The sequence below is a fragment of the Giraffa tippelskirchi genome, chromosome 1 (assembly GCF_054371585.1).
Source record: "Giraffa tippelskirchi isolate mGirTip1 chromosome 1, T2T-mGirTip1v1.2.pri, whole genome shotgun sequence".
Classification (NCBI taxonomy): domain Eukaryota; kingdom Metazoa; phylum Chordata; class Mammalia; order Artiodactyla; family Giraffidae; genus Giraffa; species Giraffa tippelskirchi.
Window position 1 is genome coordinate 213,574,778 of NC_137275.1, and position 18,711 is coordinate 213,593,488.

The window sequence follows — 18,711 nt, forward strand, 5'->3', positions numbered from 1 at the left end:
TCGTAACTTTCTTTAGTCCCTATTCTATTGGTTCTTTGTAGAGGGAAACCTGAGTGCTGAAGCTTAGGAATTTTATTTGGGATTCTAAATTTGGCCACCTGATTCAAAGAGCTGACTCATTGGAAAAAGACCCTGATGCTGGCAAAGACTGAAGGCAGAAAGAGAAGGGGGTGATAAGAGTATGACATGGTTGGACAGCATCACCAATTCAATGGACACGAGTTTGAGCAAACTCTAGGAGCTAGTGAAGGACAGAGGGGCTTGACATGCTACAGTCCATGCGGTCGCAGTCAGACATGACTTAGCAACTGAACAACAAATAGTTTGTTTACAATAGGCTGTTCCCTTTTAAGATTTTTTTTTTTGATGTGGACTATTTTTTAAAGTCTTTATTGAATTTGTTACAATATTGCTTCTGTTATGTTCTGGGTTTTTGGCCATGGGGCATGTGGGATCTTAGCTTCTTGACCAGGGATCAAACCCACACCCTCTCCATGGGAAGGCAAAAGTCTTAACCAAATGACTACCAGGGAAGCCCCCAGCAGGCTGTTCTTTAGATAGTTTTCTTCTGGGCAGAAGAGAAAATGTAGTACAAGTTAAACATCGTAATATTTGCCATCAGCCAGGCACTATTTTAAGAGTTTTTACGTCTATTTCATTTTCGCTAAGACCCTATGATTAGCTACTGTTATCATCCCTACCCGACAGATACAGCTGAGGCTCAAAGTCAGGCAGGTATAAGTGGAAGAGCCGAGGCCCAGGTAGTGTGGCTTCAGCCTGTGCTTTCACTGACTCAGTTAACAGCGATGGTCCAACTCTAAAGAGTTTCTAGTGATCACCTTCCCAGGTGATACATGAACTGAGTAGTCCTATTCCAAGTTGTCCTAATCACCATCATCACCTCCATCTTACAGGTGCGAAAAGTGAGACTCAGTGAGGTAACACTACATTAGAAGCAGATGGAGGGGCAGGTTTGAATGGAGCTTGCGTACAAAGCCACGTCCTTCCTGGTGCTCCTGTCCTTCAAACCTGAAGCTCTAGCTGTGGGTACCAAATTCACTCCGAGATATGGGAAAAACCTGTCCTCAGCAGACCAGCCTGGCAGAGACAGAGTCCACTGGGTCTAGTGACCACTAAGAACACAGGTTGGCTGGTGTCTTTTCCCATGTGGACGGGACAAGGCCAGGTCTGTTCCAGCTGTTCTGCAGGGAGAGGGGATCTTTTATCCACCCAGGCTCACCCGTGCCACCTCTTCTTGTCTCCCCCCGGGGAGAAGGAGATGCGGGCTATGTGGGGAGATGGTTGAATAAGAGGATTCTTCCTTCAGCTTACACAGGCCTTGATGGAAAATTCCACCTGGACTTTCCATCCCACATGCCAGCCACTAACCACAGGTGGCTATCAAGCACTTGACATGTGGCTGGTCCAAACTGAGATGTGCTGGGAGTGTAAAACCTGGATTGGTTTCAAACACTTACTGTGAAAAAAAAATGTAAAATACCTTAACTGTTTTTATATGGATCACATATTAAAATAATATTCTGAATCTACTGAGCTAAGTGCATTAATGATCCATTTCATTTTACTTCAATATGGCTACCAGAAAGCTTAAAACTACGTGTGAAGCTCCCATTATATTTCTATTCTACTGTGCTGCTCCAGGCCTATAACCCATCACTCTCCTGAAACTAAAAATAAATTCCTAAGATCCCAGCAGTGTTTCCAAGCAGTACCCAGCAAGTACTAGGAGTGACCGCCAGCAAATTTCTGAACCTATCTGGGTCTTAGTTTCCACATCTATATGAAGTGACTGGTAGAGGCATTTGCCCCACTGGGATTTGTTACAGAGTCAAATCTGATTGTGACTGAAGGCATTGGAAAATGTAATGTGTGATAGGATTCTTCTGTCTTCTGGGCTCCCCCGGGAGAAAACCTCATGTTCCCTAACTGAACATCCCTGAGCCACAGGAAAGTGTAAGTTAGGATGAAAAGTGGGACCATCTGGAAAGCCAGAGATGTTGCCCAACAGGATTCCTGGGGAAGGGAGGAAGGGACTCGGTCAAACAGGAGAGGCCAGCAAGTTCCTTAATATACTGGTCAGAACAAACTGTCCATCCATGAAACACTCATTTGTGACTTACATTGTACTGCATAGGACGCTAGAACCACCGCTGAGTTAAGAGGGCAGGTTAACCTGTCAGGAGAAAAACACATTAGAAAAGCTACCAGAACCCACCACGGCCCGAAACATCAATTGATCATGGGTAGCACATGCCTTTTTCTTGGATTAAGCATTTAAAAACATCACGAATGATAACAAAGAATTTTAGGATACTCAAACAGTAAAGATAAATGTAACACACTGAAGAGTTTTTGAAATTAAGAGAGAATTTCCCCATGTTTAAAATAATACATTATTAATACAAATACCATGAGGCTAAAGGTCTGATGTTGGCCAGGGTTTGGCTGGTCAAGAAAGGTCAGGCTCACATCACTAAGAGGAAAAGTGTACTCTTAGGTCAATGGGCCGGCAGCCTTTGTCTCTTTCTGGTAAAGACGTGAGACCTCTCCTAGGACCAACTGAATTCCTGAGTTCTGTTAACTCTGATCCTTGATTACCGGCTTTCCAAAAGGGTGACATTCTTTTAGAAGGGAAAAACAGAAAAGTATTCTGAATTTTAAAACTCCTGCGAGTTTTCAATTATTTGGTTACTCTGATTTAACACTCCTAAATCTATTCACCCTCCTGAAACTTCCCACCTAGCGGCAATGCTCAGCCACACCTCAGCCTTCCTGCATCCATCAGAAATCCACGAATCCAAGTTGGACATGTTTTCCTTCTTTCCTCCTGAGCTCAGTGCCCTCCCAAACACCCTGTCTGGGTCAAAGACTCCATCTCTGTCTCTGCCATATTCCGAACCATCTGGTGGCTCCCTTCTCTCCATTCCACCTCGGATTTCACAGTCTGCCTAGGAGCTCATTCAGCAGATCTGGGCCGGGGATCACTGCCAGGTAGAGGAACATATGAATGGCAGCAAGGGTGAGGGCTTGCAGGGTTGGGTGGCTGGGGGGGGACACAGAGTTTAAAAGCGTTCCACCCAGCAACCCTGTGGGAAGCGGAGAAAACGTGCAGTTTCCATGGCAGCCCATGAAGTTCCCAAGATATGAGTCACCCCCCCGTCTCTGACTAATCTGGCTGGCTCACCAGGGTTCCCCTCCTGGTCTGCTGTGCTGTGAGCTGGTCCTGAAGCAGAATATGAATATGGAGGTAACCCTGAGGGGCCCCCATCTTTCAAGTAACCATGTGTTCCCACTAGAACTTCTAAATGCAGATACATCGAGGGATACTTGCTATCTGGAGACTCAGCCCATGGGGAGAGCAAAGGTCAGCATTCACTCTCCCACCAAGATGGGCTTCAGAGAAGTCAAAGCTGGTGTCCTTGCTACAAGAAGAGCCTGTGAATGGGATTTAGGGAACAGCTTAGGAGAGTGGCTAAGGGGGTTTGGTCTAGATGGAAAGAACAATCCTATGAGTTAAGTCAGGAAGAACATTTCCAAAGAATGGCGTAAATAACAAACTAAAGAACACCGTGTTCTTCGACCGATTCCTCTTTTTCTCCGTAAGTTTCAGGGTCTCCATCTGTCAAATAAGATGGCCTATCTCAGCAGGAAGGAGAGGATGAACAAACCCTTCCTAGCCCAGGAGAAATGCTAACCAGATCCACCGACTCTGTCAAGAGATCCACGGTTCCTAAGGGCCAGATGCCACCCTGACCCCACACCCCTTGCCCCCGTCTGCAGGCCTCACAAAGTGCCAGGGATCTAAGCCAGGTCATGGCCCTCAACAGGTTTCTCCTGTTGAAAATGAAGATGACCGATTTCCAACACTTGGAGAGTGAGACTGGACATGTCCGAGGGTAGGGGTTGGGGGCCCAGCCTCATCTGACCAGCACAGTCAGTGCCCGTCCTGTAACAGGTGCTCACAAAACGTGTGGGGAAAACACGGTGGTGTGCAGGAAAGAGAGACACAACCGTTTCTGCTGCCACAGAGGGCTGCCTGGACCCAGGGAAGGGGTGACCATTTCAGCTGAGAGTTCCCCTGAAATACGAGGCTGCCTCAGGAAAGGGTGGGCACCGGGTTACAGGAGGGGTCCTCTCTCTCTCTCTGTGTTCTCTCATAAGACCCTGGCAGGGACTGGGACTGTGGGGGTAGAGCGATGTCTTCACTGCCCAATGAGATTTATTAAACTGGTAAAAACAGACACTATGCTTGATCTTAGCCAAGAGGCCGAGAAGTGACTTATCTCCTCATGCCCTGTTTATTGTGCTACAGAAGGGACTTGCTCCTCCCTCAAATGGGAGGATGAGCCAAATTACAGAAACGGTCTAGGGCCACTAGGCCATCAAGTTCTGGCGATCCTTTCTTCAAAGGGTCTCTTGCTTCTTACCTGTCCCTCCTGCCCCACACTCCTTGACCCTGAATCTCTGGCTTGGGACACCTTTTAACAGCTCCCTCAAGGGCTGCGCCTTCCCTCCCACCTCGACAGAAGCTCCTCAGCTTCTTCCAGCCTTCCGTGTAGACGCTGTCCTGCCAGATCCCTCCTGTTTAAACACCCTCGATAGCATTGCTCTGCCTGCTGGATCCAAGATGCATACCAACTTTTGACAGGAAGAGCTCTCCCGCTCTCTTCTTTCTTAAGTCCCCGGCATGTGGTCTCCAACTGGGACTGTGGGGAGGGGATACTGTCCTCTCTGCCCAAGGAGATCTGACTCCTCACATCTCCACCAGCCCCCAACCCCCAGCTCATCATAGCAGTCCACCCTCTTCACAAAGCCCACATCGGCATCGCAGTTTCCTAACACCTATGGTGGCTGTGCTCTCCACTCTGTGTTCTGGTCCCAGTTGTTTCACGGGCTCCTGTCTCGTTTCTCCAATGAGACCGCAAGCTCCCACATGGAAGCATAGTGGGGGCTTCCGGAGACCCTCCTCAGTAGAAAGAAAGAGGAAGTGGGAAGGACAGGAGTAAAACACGGCTGTTCTCACCCGTTCACCTGCTGCAGTGTCCCGGGTAAGTCAAGAAAAACTCTGAATGTTGGAGAAGGTGGCTCAGGGACCACTGACTTGGAGTCTCCCCTCCCTTCCTGAGCCTCTCAGATACTTTGCAGCCATGGAGATGGTCCTCATGCACAAGAAGTGCTGAAGCATGGCTGAAGCTCCAGTTTTTCAGCAAAGTTCCCCAGAGAGAAAATGAGTCACTTCTGGGTACTAAGGGGCTCGGAGGGGACCTAAATTTGGCCTGATGTGCCTTCCTGGATGAAGCTCATTTCATGTTCAGGGTCTCTCCCTCCCTCTCTCTACAGTTCCTCAGGTCTTTACCAGAAAGATAACTTCTGTAATAAAACTGAAACACGAAATGAGGTTTATCGGTTCTCAGGTTCCTAAGTCCAGCCCGAGCCAGAAACAGACGTCTCAAGCAGGATGCTGCTTTCAACATTTGATCGCTGTTTACATTTAATATTGTTACCAGAAATGCATGCTCATTAGATTAAAACCAGGAATTTCACTAGTCTGGGGCAACTGATGGGAAAAGAAGATGCAAAATTCTCATTACCTTCCTTCACAAATATCCATCTTCAGTTGTAAGAAATACAAATGCCTATAAAATAATTGATCTCATTAATTCATAATACACAAAGGAAAACATGCAAAAAATAATAATAAAAGATGAGTCAAGGACAAGACCTACACATTTGAAAAACAAAACACACAAAACATGTTTTTGTCTCAAGTATCAGGTGCTGTTCTTGTACATTGCAAAGCTGCCTCCCTTCTGTCACAGTGGTTCACGTGGCTGCCTTAGTCTCAATGGGCCGGGGGGGTGATTTCCAGCCAGCCTCCCGCCAGCCCCGAATGCACATGCTGTCTTAGGGGTGGACGGAGTCAGAGGAGCCCACCAACGACTGGCTGGTGCTGCTGCCAGTGGGCGCCCCCGCCCTGGACCTGCCCAGTCAAACTTGGGGTATCTGAGAGCACCAGGACCCACAGGCAGCCCCCGCACACCGAGGGGCTGCTGTTCTGCACACAGGATTTACACCCACGTTTCTGCTGTGTGAAGTTACTGACAGGAGGAGGGTCTATGCAGACACCTCCTTGGCTGGGGTGCAAACACCCAGCTGAGCTTTTTCCTGAGTCCCAGGAACTGTGGGTGCTTGAGCAAAAGCCGTCTCCAGGCTGCCAGGCCTCCAGGCTGAATTCTGCGCATGTCTGTGAGCTCCCAGCACTGCTGCTTTGAAACCTGGGGCCTGATCTGCGGACAGAACCTGGTAAGCTCTTGGTAAGTCACAGGCGCCTCCATCCAGGGAGTGGAGGGCATGGACAGTGCCGTGCAGGCCAGGAAGGGCCCTGGAGCACGTTATATTTAGGGACGCGGCACACATGTGACACTTGGCCGCTGTTCCCACTCTTTTTTAAAGCCTGGATTCACATGGGATAGAGATTCCAGTGTCTGGCCAAGGTGACAAAAGGGAAACTTCTTGAAATCTAATACAGAGGCAGTAGAAGTGTTCAGGGGGCAAGAGAGAGAAAGAGAGAATTTTGGCAATTTAAACAAATCAGTCTCAATAGTCCTTCTAATTTCGATGTTTAAAGGTCAAGGTGCCAGTGTTTTGAGATGTGAATGTTTCACATGGTGTTACAACCCTGTATTTGCACAGTTCTGGGCTGTGTGTGGTATTTCACAACTTACTGATTCATTTCAACCTCCTTGGACTGCAAGGAGGTCCAACCAGTCCATCCTAAAGGCGATCAGTCCTGAGTGTTCACTGGAAGGACTGATGTTGAAGCTGAAACTCCAATACTCTGGCCACCTGATGCGAAGAGCTGACTCATTTGAAAATACCCTGATGCTGGGAAAGATTGAGGGCAGGAGGAGAAGGGGACAACAGAGGATGAGATGGTTGAATGGCATCACCAACTCAATGGACATGAGTTTGGGTAAATTCCAGGAGTTGGTGATGGACAGGGAGGCCTGGCGTGCTGCAGTCCATGGGGTCACAGAGTCGGACACGACTGAGTGACTGAACTGAACTGAAGGACTCTGAAGTGGGTACCACTATCTCCATTTTTTACTGATGAGGACACGGATGTTCAGATGGGTGACGTGGGGTCAGTGATGTCTTATTTCAACCTGGACACTCGTGTTATGAAAACACCTGACTATATTACAAATTTATGTGTCTAATGACTACAAACCTTAAGATCAATCTCCTAACTGATATTACTTTGATTATAAGAATTGTCAATTACTCTTAATGCATTCAGTGCCGGAACACTGAGGGATGGTGTGACATACACATGCTGATTCATGCTTATTCCATATCGGAAATCTCTCTCTGCCACCTAGGGGAACACAACGGGTCCTTTCTACTTTGTTCCTATGTTTATTCAAGCTGATATTCAAGAGGAATTAAGTGTTCTCTCTTCCTATAATGCTACTGAGAGAAAAAAGAGGAGGGAGAGAATCACAGATAATCCAGTGGTAAATCTGGACTTTCACTGACGAGTCTTGCTAGGCAGTAGGTCTTCCTTGGGGCATAAAGGAGAACAGGAACCTGGAGACCCCCGTTCACCAAATGCTACCTTGTTGTATATTCAGCAATGCCTCTGAGTCAACCCTAGGATATCATACAAAGAGACAGGAATAGTGGAATGACGCCCAAGCCCCTAGGAATCTTGGATCTCCGTAGGAATCTTAAAGGAGCCTGATTCTGAGACTGCCAGTACATGAAAGTCTATATAGAATGGTCTAAATTTATCAGAAACAGCCGTTGTGGAGGCTCACAATCAAAGAGACAGTGATTAGGATAAAGGAAGTCATTTAGAGAGACGCTCCATGTGTCTGACTTCAGAAATGTAAACGCTCGTTGCTGGAGTCTGCCCCGTCCATGACCTCAACTTCAGAAAAAAGCAGTGAAGGCCTCCCTGCCCAGATCCTTGGTAAACAAACAGGAGACAACACACACCACCTCTGTATTCCTTCTTTGACCCTTGAGACCAAAATTTCTTTAAAGGGGAACTTCCTTTTGGATAAGCTATAGAGCTAGGGCTTAAAAAAGATGCTGCATATAATAGGTACATCAATTATACCTCAATTAAAAAAAAAGATACTATGGGTCAGGAACACAGGAAAAATTCTTCATTTAAGTAAAAACAAGACCAAAGACCATTAAAAAAATTAATGGTGGACACCTGGCACAGACTAAGAAGAAGATCTGCCAGTCCTGGCTGTTTTCCCAGCTCTTAGGAGGCACAGGGGCAGCTGCTGGCACGGCTCCTGCTGTGTTAGGAGAAAATTGGTGCCCACATCCCAGGAACTGACAGTTATAATCTTCTCCACACTGGGGCAACCACCCATCTTAAGATGGAAGGTGGGGTGGTGGGGCTGGCTGTCAGTCTGGAACTGGTGACTTTTAGGAGGGCCACAGACAAACTGAATTTTACCAGGGACTTGGGTAAGAATAAAATTTAGCCTATTACTTGTCTTGAGCCAAAATCTGCCTTTAGGTAGCTTCCACTCATGGGCTATAATTCTACCACCAAGCACATCTAATTCCCTATTCCCTATGACAGCCCTTTGAAGATCTGAAGGCAGCCTTCATTTCTGAGTCCTCTCTCCATCCTCAGCTCCCTACATTTCCTCAGGTGTTCCTCAAACGCCAGGGAGGCTCAGCAGGAAGAGGCTTTCCTGGTGGGTATGGACGTGGAGTCCGATGCCTGAGAGGGGCCCTGGAGAGGGGCGCCTGGGCTAAGCTGGCAGGAGTGATCCCTTCACTCAGGTGCCCTGGGAGCCACAACCCTGGGGCACTAGCCTCTCAGGGAGGACAAGGGGTTGGGGGGACAACCCACTAGTGGAGGAAGCGCAGTTCACACTTGGGGTGGGAACCATTCAGTGGGTAGTAAAATCAATTTAATGAGCCACAACTGGCATTTTAAGCGAAGGGAAGAGAAAACTTAAGGGTGCTTTGCACTTACTATTGTTTCAAGAAATGTCTGCTTCAGTAATGCACACGTATCTGTGTAATATATTACAAAGCAAAATATATATGTGGGGTTGTGATAAAAAAAAATCCCACTGGTTAAAAACACACACACACATAATCCATCACGACATTTTAAAACAAAACTTGGAAAAAAACTCGGTATTTGGTGGTAGCCTGGGGAAATCTCATAGATCATGTCACCACTTTGCGTCCACCAGCATGAGCTAATCTGCTGGGCTGAGCATCCTACACCTCCCCTTAGTGCACCTGTGTGAAGAGCTATTATGGGGAAAACTCAAGGCACCACATGTATGTTCTGTGGTTACCCAATGAGTCATGTGGGACATCTTATATCTGCTTAAAATTTAACTTGATAGTAAACACAAGTCAAATTTTCAATGCCTTCTATTGTAGAGGGACGAGGTGTACAAAGAAGACAAACTGGTAATAGAATAATATTTGGCCTTTACACACATTACAAGTTAAAACGTGATCATGTGATTACCAATTTAAAAAAAGGAAAAAAATGAAACAGCACTTTCTGTCCAAGTTAATGTTGCCTCCTTGGTGACGGTCTCATGGCCACCGTGGGCACAAGACAGGATTTAACAATCCTGAACATTCACTGCTTTTTTTCAGATGGAAGAGTTTCCTTCCCCGTGAGAAACAAATGTTTCAATAACCAAAGGACTGGCTGATGCCCTGGGGGAGGGGAAGGAGAAGTCAGGTGAGTTTGCAGAGCCCATGTTTAAACATCATCAACTCTCCTGTGCCCGCCCTTTGGTTCCAAACATGGGTCCCCACCCAGAAAACCCATGTGCCAGCACAACAAGAGGGCCAGGACCTGAGCCAAGCCTGGAGGGGTAAACAACTCTTGCAGCCCTCTCTCCCTTATCTGGTTCACAGATTCGCGGAGGCGGAGGCAAGATGCTGGCCGGCCTCCTCTCCTACCAGCTGGGGATCTGATAGAAAGTTCTCAGTTAAGAGACCTCTGGTTCTCCTAAAGAGCTCACTCCTAGCCCTTCAGAGACACTGCACTATTTGATCGGTATAGAACTTTGACAAACTCCCTGCCTGCAGGAGTAGAAAATACTTGCATTCTCAGATGGTGCTTAGCTCTAAGAGGAACCTGGATGGAAGGGGAGGGTGGGAGATGGTGGTAGGAGCATGCTGGGGACTGCACTAAATCAGAAGAAAGAGGCTCAAGATGAAAACTAATCTGTTGATTAAAGTTTCAATACAAGCCCCCCAGTTTTTACTGGGATCTTAAGTGACTGTTGCTGCAGTTATACCCAAATGAAGGTTTGACCACAGTGACAAATTGAAGAGTACATTTTTTAGTGGTTACTCAATTTTTATACACTAAATAGAAAACTTAAGAAAAAATGTTATTACCTGGTTTGTTCTTGCTGCAGTGTGTTGGGATCAGGTATAAAAAATCTTACTCGAAAATGCAGGGTACAGGGGAAACCTCCTACAACATTTTTCAAAAACAAATTAAATTTTCCCTTTAAAAAAGGCAATGTATGTAAGCAGCTACTCTCCTGTAAGTCATGCATTTTTTTTTACTAGACCACAGCTTCTTCCATCAATAAAAGGACTAGCTTCACAAAAGGAGTGCATGAGTTAGTTAATTGTTCAGAAATCTCCAAGCCTATAAGGAGTAAAATATTTTTGCAACATCAGCATAAAATGAGATATAATCTATTTTCCATAACATGTTAACTTAGGGAGGTGTTCAAACACTGCACTCCATCATCTGTATTAGGAATTTTAAAAATCCTTAATTTAGCAGATTAAACAGAACTCACAAAGAAAATCTCTCACATATATAATGACTCCATACTTTTCAAATATTTTCAGATACATTCTTGAATGTAAACACTGCCACGACTATGAACAGGCTAGGGTGCTGTCGATTGCAGCGTGCAACAACTTAGCCACCAGGCTTGCTACTTAGCCCCTCAGAGTTTTTCCTTAGATCACACAGCCAAGGACACCACCACAATTACTAAATTGAGTCTCTTGATTCTGCATGGCCGCATTTTAAAATTAATTTTGATCCTGGAAAACATTTCATGCTTTTAATGCAGAGTGAATTCTAAAAGTGATTCATATACCAGCAAATATTACACAGCTAACATACTCAGATATTTTATGCAACAAAGCCAAGAGTCCATTTGCTTGTAAGGATAGACTTTGTCCATTTCTTTTGCTGGATGTGGTAACAGACGATCAGATTCTGTCTCCAAGATCCCACACTCTTCTTCATGTCCATTTCTCGCCTCTCTATTACTCAGTATCTAGTCACTGATCCTTTCTAGAACTTTCTTGCTCTCTGAAACTCAAGCCTTTTCTACCCTGCTTTCTTCCACTGGGCTCCACCCTCCCATCTCAGTAGAACTTCTGTCTTTATCTCTGGCTTGTATCAAAGTCTCTAATGGTGTATGTGTACCTGTAAATATACCTCTGTGCAGGTACCTGGGTCCAGTGAGTGATTCTGTAGCTCTGGGTGCAGGCTGATGACCTATACATCAGGGGATAGATAAGTCCTCCCAACGGTCTAGACGCCCTACTGGCTCCCCTCCCTACCTCCCCGTTCTGTAACTTCTCAGTTCTGTGTCCCAAGCATGCCTCCTTGCCTTTCTCATCCTCTTCTGTGCACTCAGAGCATCCTATCACGTGCTCAGGGCTGTCTACCCCAGAGCTGTTTCTACCCTCGTCTCCATCCCTGCACTTGGCTGTAAGCTCCTTGAGGGCAAGGTCCAACTCTCATTCCCAGAGCTCAGCCCAGTACCATGCCAGAGTCTGAGCACGGGACCTGTCTGCTGAGAGAATTAATAAGAGAATGAATGACAACACCTGTCCATGCACATGTGAGCTCACTCCTCTGTGAATTCAAATGGGGGCACATAATTGCCTGCACAGCATCTCTGCGGGTCCCCCTGGTGCTTCAGAATGCCAAGGACACAACTCACGGGAGGAAAGAGGGCTGAGGCCCTGACCCCAGGTGAGGGCACCAATGGGATCCGAGTCAGGTCCCCTGATTGCTACTCCTTCCCGCCTTGGCACCAGGCCAGTGGGGAGCGTGTCATCATGGGTGTGCACATTTGTGTGTACAGATCCACCTGCCTTCACCCCTCGATCATCTACTGGCCACTTCCTATATGGAGAGCACCAAGAGGGATGTGACAAGTACCCTAATTGCAAAGAGCTGGCCGTTTTGCAAGGACGATAAAGGCCAATAACTCAGAGTGAAGGAGAGGGTATTCTGAGGCACAACGCAGACAGTGATCAATGTAAGGGAGGGGAGAGGGAGGCAGGGCTTCTATCGGAGGAAATGGAATCTGAGTGGCATTGAAGAGAAATGGCAAGACTGGGATACAGAGAAGTGGGAGGGAAGAGCATTCCCAATAGAGGGAACAGACCCAGGGAAGGCACAGAGGCAGGTATGTGGCCCCGCATGTCAGCTAGGTTTGGGGCAAAAAGTGCAAATAGGGGAACAGAAAGTGTGATTGGAAAACCAGGTAGAGAGTGGGGTGAGGTGTAGCTGGACATCCCGCCTAACTGGAAGGTAACCTACAGCAACAGAGTATACTCATATGTGTATCTATGACACTGTCTATCCATGCCTCTGCTTCCAGGGAATGGAACTGTGCTGCTGAAAAGGACTGGCGGTGGTAGGGGGCGGGGGGAGAGTGTGATGTGTGTGTGTGTGTGTATCATCTTTTTCCCATCCTGGCTGTCACACTGGGCTGAAAAAGGTCATCGTCCTTCCCCTTTCTTTCCTATAAAAAGAAGTGTGGGTTCCTCTGCTCTTAGCTGCCTTCTTTCACCTTTCCGTCTCTTGCCCACAGCTGCCGCAGAGCCTTGGGGGCTGAAAGTTGGAAGGCTGAGCCTTGGAAGTTTCTCTGCTAACTCAAAAGTCAGGCAGGAGGAAGCCAGCTTACTCATGTCTCCTGGGCCACCTGGAATCCAAGTTCCAGATGTTTTAGGTATGCTGAGAACTGGAGGAGAGAAACGGGCCGTGATACGCTAACACCTAGTGTTCAAGGGAAATGGGAAGCTCACACCCACCTTTTAACTGCTTCCTGATGGGTTTGCTTGCTTCAAGCCATCTCTGTTGGGTAAGAAAACATAAGATTTAAAAACAACCCCTGCAGAAGCCCAGCATGTCCTCAAGGGAGGGTACTCACGGGAGAGTCCAGTGAGTCATCACCATGCTGTAAACCGAAATACTCCTTCTCAGTCACACCCAGGTAGTTGTAAGCCATGTCCAGGAGAACTTGACCGGTATCTTGTTTCTAGGAAAGAAAAAGTCCAGTGGACAAAATTTTAAAACAAATTAAGAGCTGGTCTCTAGAGTCTTTATTGCAGATAAGAAGGTATTAAAACATGTGGTGAGATTTCATGCACACATGTACCTACAATACGTGTATGTGTGCACGCATGTGCTTAGTCATGTCCAATTCTCTGTGACCTATGGACTGTAGCCCACCAGGCTCCTCTGTCCATGGGATTCTCCCAGCAAGAATACTGAAGTGGGTTGCCATTTCCTCCTCCAGGGTATCTTCCCCACCGAGGGATCGAACCCATGTCTCTTGCGTCTCCTGCTCTGGCAGGCAGATTCTTTACCACCGCACCACCTGGGAAGCCTTACCCTACCATAAGGAATGCTTTAATAAATTTCAAGTCAAGAAGCAGAACTGAACAGATGGGAAATAAGGCTAAGGTAGATATGGCTTAAAAGAATGAGATTAATTTAATTTTCTAAGATTTCTTCCTTCCTTTTAACTGAGATTCCCAAGTGATGTCTGAATCGGAAAACTAAGACATCCTGATGACAGTAAACTCTGTGTGACTTGCTCACGGATTATCCGCAGCAAAATGCTAATCCAGGTCGGTCCGTGTTGGCTCCTCAGAAGTCAGGCAAGTGTATGCAGGGAGGAAAACTCTAACGGCATGAAGGAAGACAGCTAAGAATACTCAAATGCCATTGGAAGTACCCTCAAAGGGATCTGGCAGGGGACACTGAAGGATTATCTGCCTTCCTACTCTGCACCATCTGAAGTGAGAAGCCAGTGGAGATATTCAACCCACTTCACGTCCAGAGCAGGGCTCAGCCACCTTCTCCACTTGGTGCTCAGGGAGCGGGCGTAGGGCTGGGGGTGGGGACAGAGCCACAACATGTGTCCCTTTCCTGCCGTCCCGGGGAGGCCAGCTGTGCAAGCAGTGACCGTGACTCAGTGTGTCAAGCGCCATGGAACACTCAGGGCACAGTGAACACAGAGGACAACACAAACGGGCAACTCAAGTTGGGGGACAGGGCAGGCAGCCCCTGACTGTGGTCTGCAAGGGTGACGGGGCTGAGCGCTACGCCCTCTCTCTGGGTGCAGGCACTCAGCAAAGGCAGCGAGCGGATGGCCCAGCACAAAGGCACAGGGGTGGGAATTGCAAATTCTTCTTGAACAGGCAGACTTCTCTGGAATCCTTTGAACCCAACCCTTTAACTAAGGGCAATGTGAGTCAGAAATAGACCATGTAGAGAACTAGCAAAGGCAGCTTTTTTGAGCGCCTGAGAGCAGATGATGTACCTGAAAACAGGTCACCATGACCAGGATGGGGAGAATTAGATAACTGTCACCCCCTCCTGCGGCCGCTTCTCCAGGACAGTCTCACATTATCTGGCCCACAGTGTGGGAACGCGAGACACACCCGTGTCCTGAACACGTCCCCTTCCTGCCCCAGGGCCCTGGCTCCTGCTGCTGCCTCCGCTTCCCAGGTCACCTCCCATCCCAGGGGAGTCAGGATGGTTTGGAAAAGATGACCAAGTCCACACACTCCAAATCATGACATAGTCTCTCCCTGAATTACAAGATACTCACGATGCCAAGAGCTATCTGTTCCCCTTGCTGAAGTTATTAGTTGTATGATTTTATATTGTTTAACGTGAACTGTGGTGCTGGCGAAGACTCTTGAGAGTCTCTTGGACAGCAAGGAGATCAAACCAGTCAAATCTAAAAGAAATCAGTCCTGAATATTCACTGGAAGGACTGACGCTGAAGATGAAGCTCCAGTACTTTGGTCACCTGATGCGAAGAGCTGACTTGTTGGAAAAGACCCTGACGATGGGAAAACTTAGGGTGTGAGGAGAAGGGGGCAACAGAGGATGAGATGGTTGGATCACATCATCGACTCAGTGGACATGAGTTTGAGCAAACTCTGGGAGATTGTGAAGGACAGGGAAGCCTGGTGTGCTGCATGCAGTTCACGGGGTTGCAAAGAGTTGGCCACGACTGAGCAATTGAACAACAAACTCAATCACTGTAATCTATAGGGGCATCAACAAGGAGCCAGCCTCAGTACTCTGCACATTTTATATACGATCTCCAATCTGCGCAGCAACGTCACATAGCCGTCACCACATTCCCTGTGCAGAGAAGCAAATGGAGGTCCCAAAGGTTCCGTGCCTTGAGCCGTCAGCTGACGGGTGGTCTGACTGCCTGACTCAGGTGGGTCCGATGCCAGAGCCTGCATGTGCCCTCTGCACTGCCTCTCTCCCCTCTGGAACGCATCATCCATCATTCCAGTATCTGCACAACTCACCCAGTTCTCAAAAGGACCCGAAATAAGACACATTTTTGATGAGAAGAGACCTCCAGGCCCAGCACCTCACCAGAGGTCACCTTGGCTACATCAGGTCACTGTCCGAGACAGCCTTGCTCTCTGGGCTGAGCTGAGAACAGCTGACATCCAGGCCAGCTTCCCTGAGGATGCCCACTCCTGGTCATGAGAGTGCCTGGGCTGAGCAATCTGAATGTGACCCCCAGGAGCAAACACATACAAAGTGACGAGAATTCTAGGCTGCAACTGGGCCCTTGAATTCACAGCACGGGTCAGCCTTGACTAGACTGCTGGAAGCCAGGGGAGCAGCCCAGGCAGCAGTGACAGTCACAGCGACTGATGATGCCCGGGTGTCCGCTCAACACCAGGCTCTGTTCTGAGGCTCCACGTAACCTCTGGGTGGATGCCGTCCTCATCACTCTTCCTCCTTAAAACATGTTCTCACTTGGGATTCTCATTCCCTCAGCCTCCCCTCACCTCCGTGGACAGTTTCCTGCTTGCTCCTTATCTCCCCAGCCTTTAAACACCAAACGTCAGTCATCTCCTCTGTCTATTCTCAAGTGATCCTGAGATAACATCTCTACATCCATACATGTATCCGAGCCTAGACTCTTCCTTCCGCTCATTTGTGTACATAATGACATCTCTACGAAGACAAGTAACAAGCATCTCAAACTGACCACGTCTAAAACAGAACTGGTTCTTTCTGCCCCCAAATCTGTTTCTCTCTCAGCCTTTCCCATTTCTATAAGTTGCAGCTCCATCTTGCCCACTGCTCAGGTCAGAAACGTTGGGGATCACCTTGCGGCTTCTTCACATCCCAGGTCCTACTGGTTCCATGTTTTAAGTTACTTCCACGCCTGGTTTACTCTTGGCCGAATGACCACCCCGTCTAACGATCATGGTCTCTGCCACAGACTGAGAGTCTCGGCCCTTGCCCCACCCCCACCTCCCAGTCAGTGAAGCACCCTGAGTGAGACCCGAGTCAGATCACACCAGGTCTCTGCCCTAACCCTTCAACACTCTCTGCCTCCTTCAGAACACAGCCAGTGCTCAACATGACCTACAAGGCTCTTCACAATCCCCCTGCCCCCTCAAGAGGAAAAAGCTTACGTTAAAAAAGTAAAAAAAAAAAAATAACCCAGCAAAACCCCACCTATTTTATTATAGAAAAAGTTGTTTTTTTCTTCTCCAGACTTAGGTGGGAAAGAGGAAAAATTAACTATTTGCACCCAAACGTTTTGTTGTGACATAGGAAAATAATCAAGCACAATGTTATATTCCATCCTTACTGATTTTTTTTTTCTTCTATTTGTACCATCTGCTGTTTTCATTCCTCCAATCCTGTGTCCACCTTGATGTGGGAGTAGGGGACATTTTGTCAAAAAGCACACTGGCGTATGTGTGTTTGCCAGCTCATTTGTTCATAAAAACATTTCATGATATTAAAAAAAATCTTTTGAAATGGCTTTTAGTGCTTCCAATGTGGCGCAGTGGTAAAGAATCGCCTGCCAATGCAGGAGATGCAGGACATATGGGTTCGATCACTGGGTTGGGAAGATCTCCTAGAGAAGGAAATAGCAACCCATTCCAGTATTCTTGCCTGGAGAATCCCATGGATAGAGGAGCCTGGCAAGCTACAGTCCACGGGGTCGCAAAGAGCCAGACACAACTGAGCATGCATTCACGCATGCATTAGAAGAAAAACTAACCAACCTATCACCTGTTATTTCTGACCTCATCTCTGGCTCCCTCCTCCTTGCTCATTACACTCCAGACGCACTGGCGTCCAGCCTGTTAGGTAACCACACTAAGGGAACCCCGCCTCAGGGCCTTGGCTTTGCTGCTGCTTCTACCTGGAATGTGCTTCCTCCAGAGAACCACAGGGTTCCTCCCTCACTTCCTTTAGGTCATCTCTGAAATGTCATCTTACAAGTGATATCTTCCCTAATCTATAAAATGACAAATGACAACTCCACCCTTTGCCCTGCCCTGAACTCTCCACCCCTGTTATCCAGACTTTTCTTCTAAGTACATAATATCACCTGACATAATACACATTTGCTTATGGTCCATTTCCTCCCTCTGGGATGTAAGCTTTAAAAGGACCCAGATTTTGTTCTGTTCTGTTCACTGCTGTATTCTTTGTACCCAGAACAGGGCCTGGCACACAGTAGGTGCTCAGTAAACATGTGCTGAATAAACATTCATGTTCTTGTCAGGAAGAAGATATACGGCTAAGGAATAGCTCCAGGACAATGTAAATTTAACAGAAGGGCCAGGTCTAAACTGACCTGTCAGTTTATAGCAACCGCAAGAGACCTGTGGGGCCTTTAGCGAGCACCCACCACGCGGTGACTTCATATCCACCGCCCTCTTCTCTGCCTGCTCAGGTCCACAGTGACCTGGGCTCGGCAGGAAGCAGACTCGTGGGGTAGGGGACATTCCAGAAAGGCCCAGTTTCTGTTACCCTTTAAATTCTTGTGGCCTCTTATCAACCCCCAGTGGTTCTCCCACACTCTCTTTTTTCTTTCTGATGCCTTCCCTTGCCCACTGCATTTTCCAGGCTGGGGCAATTGCCAGCAGCCAGTCTGGGATTGGAGATAACCCCTTTAGGACTGGCCAGAGGATGCGAGAGACAGGCAAAGGTCACAAAAACCCAGGTGGTGAGTGGGGTGGGGTGAGGTGGCAGGGGCGGCTACTGGTTAGGCATCACACTGCCGACGCAGGACTAGAGACCTCATTTCTACCCCTGCTTCTGCCACAGGCTTGAGGTGGGAGAAGCCAGGCCGTCCCCAAGCCCTGCCATCTGGGTAGCTAACCACCTCATTACCCTCCAGAGAGGACCCACTATTTACCATCTGCACATCTAATGAGCACCTGCTGTGTGGCAGGCACAGTGAAAATGACACTATTACCATTCTACAGAGCTCAAAAGTTTGAAGAGTGATATATAACCTGATAGTTGTAACTATTATTCATGCAATGTGACATGGGCTCTAATAAAGCATACACAGGGCACCATTACTGGAGAGTCGGTTCAGGAAG

General features: G+C 47.6%; 1 protein-coding gene across 7 annotated transcripts in view; it reads right to left on the minus strand.

The window, feature by feature from the left end:
- PTPN3 (protein tyrosine phosphatase non-receptor type 3) overlaps positions 1-18,711 on the minus strand; it is a 115,398-nt gene that overhangs the window by 59,538 nt on the left and 37,149 nt on the right. For 5 of the 7 annotated variants that reach the window (XM_081526146.1, XM_081526137.1, XM_081526154.1 and 2 more), the window contains 5 exons: positions 13,236-13,343; positions 13,117-13,159; positions 10,435-10,513; positions 5,613-5,657; positions 2,142-2,194 (listed from right to left, as the gene is read on the minus strand). In XM_081526146.1, the coding sequence (XP_081382272.1) occupies positions 2,142-2,194; positions 5,613-5,657; positions 10,435-10,513; positions 13,117-13,159; positions 13,236-13,343 (328 nt within the window). The remainder of the gene's footprint in view (positions 1-2,141; positions 2,195-5,612; positions 5,658-10,434; positions 10,514-13,116; positions 13,160-13,235; positions 13,344-18,711) is intronic. The other 2 variants (XM_081526160.1, XM_081526171.1) reach the window with 1 other exon arrangement.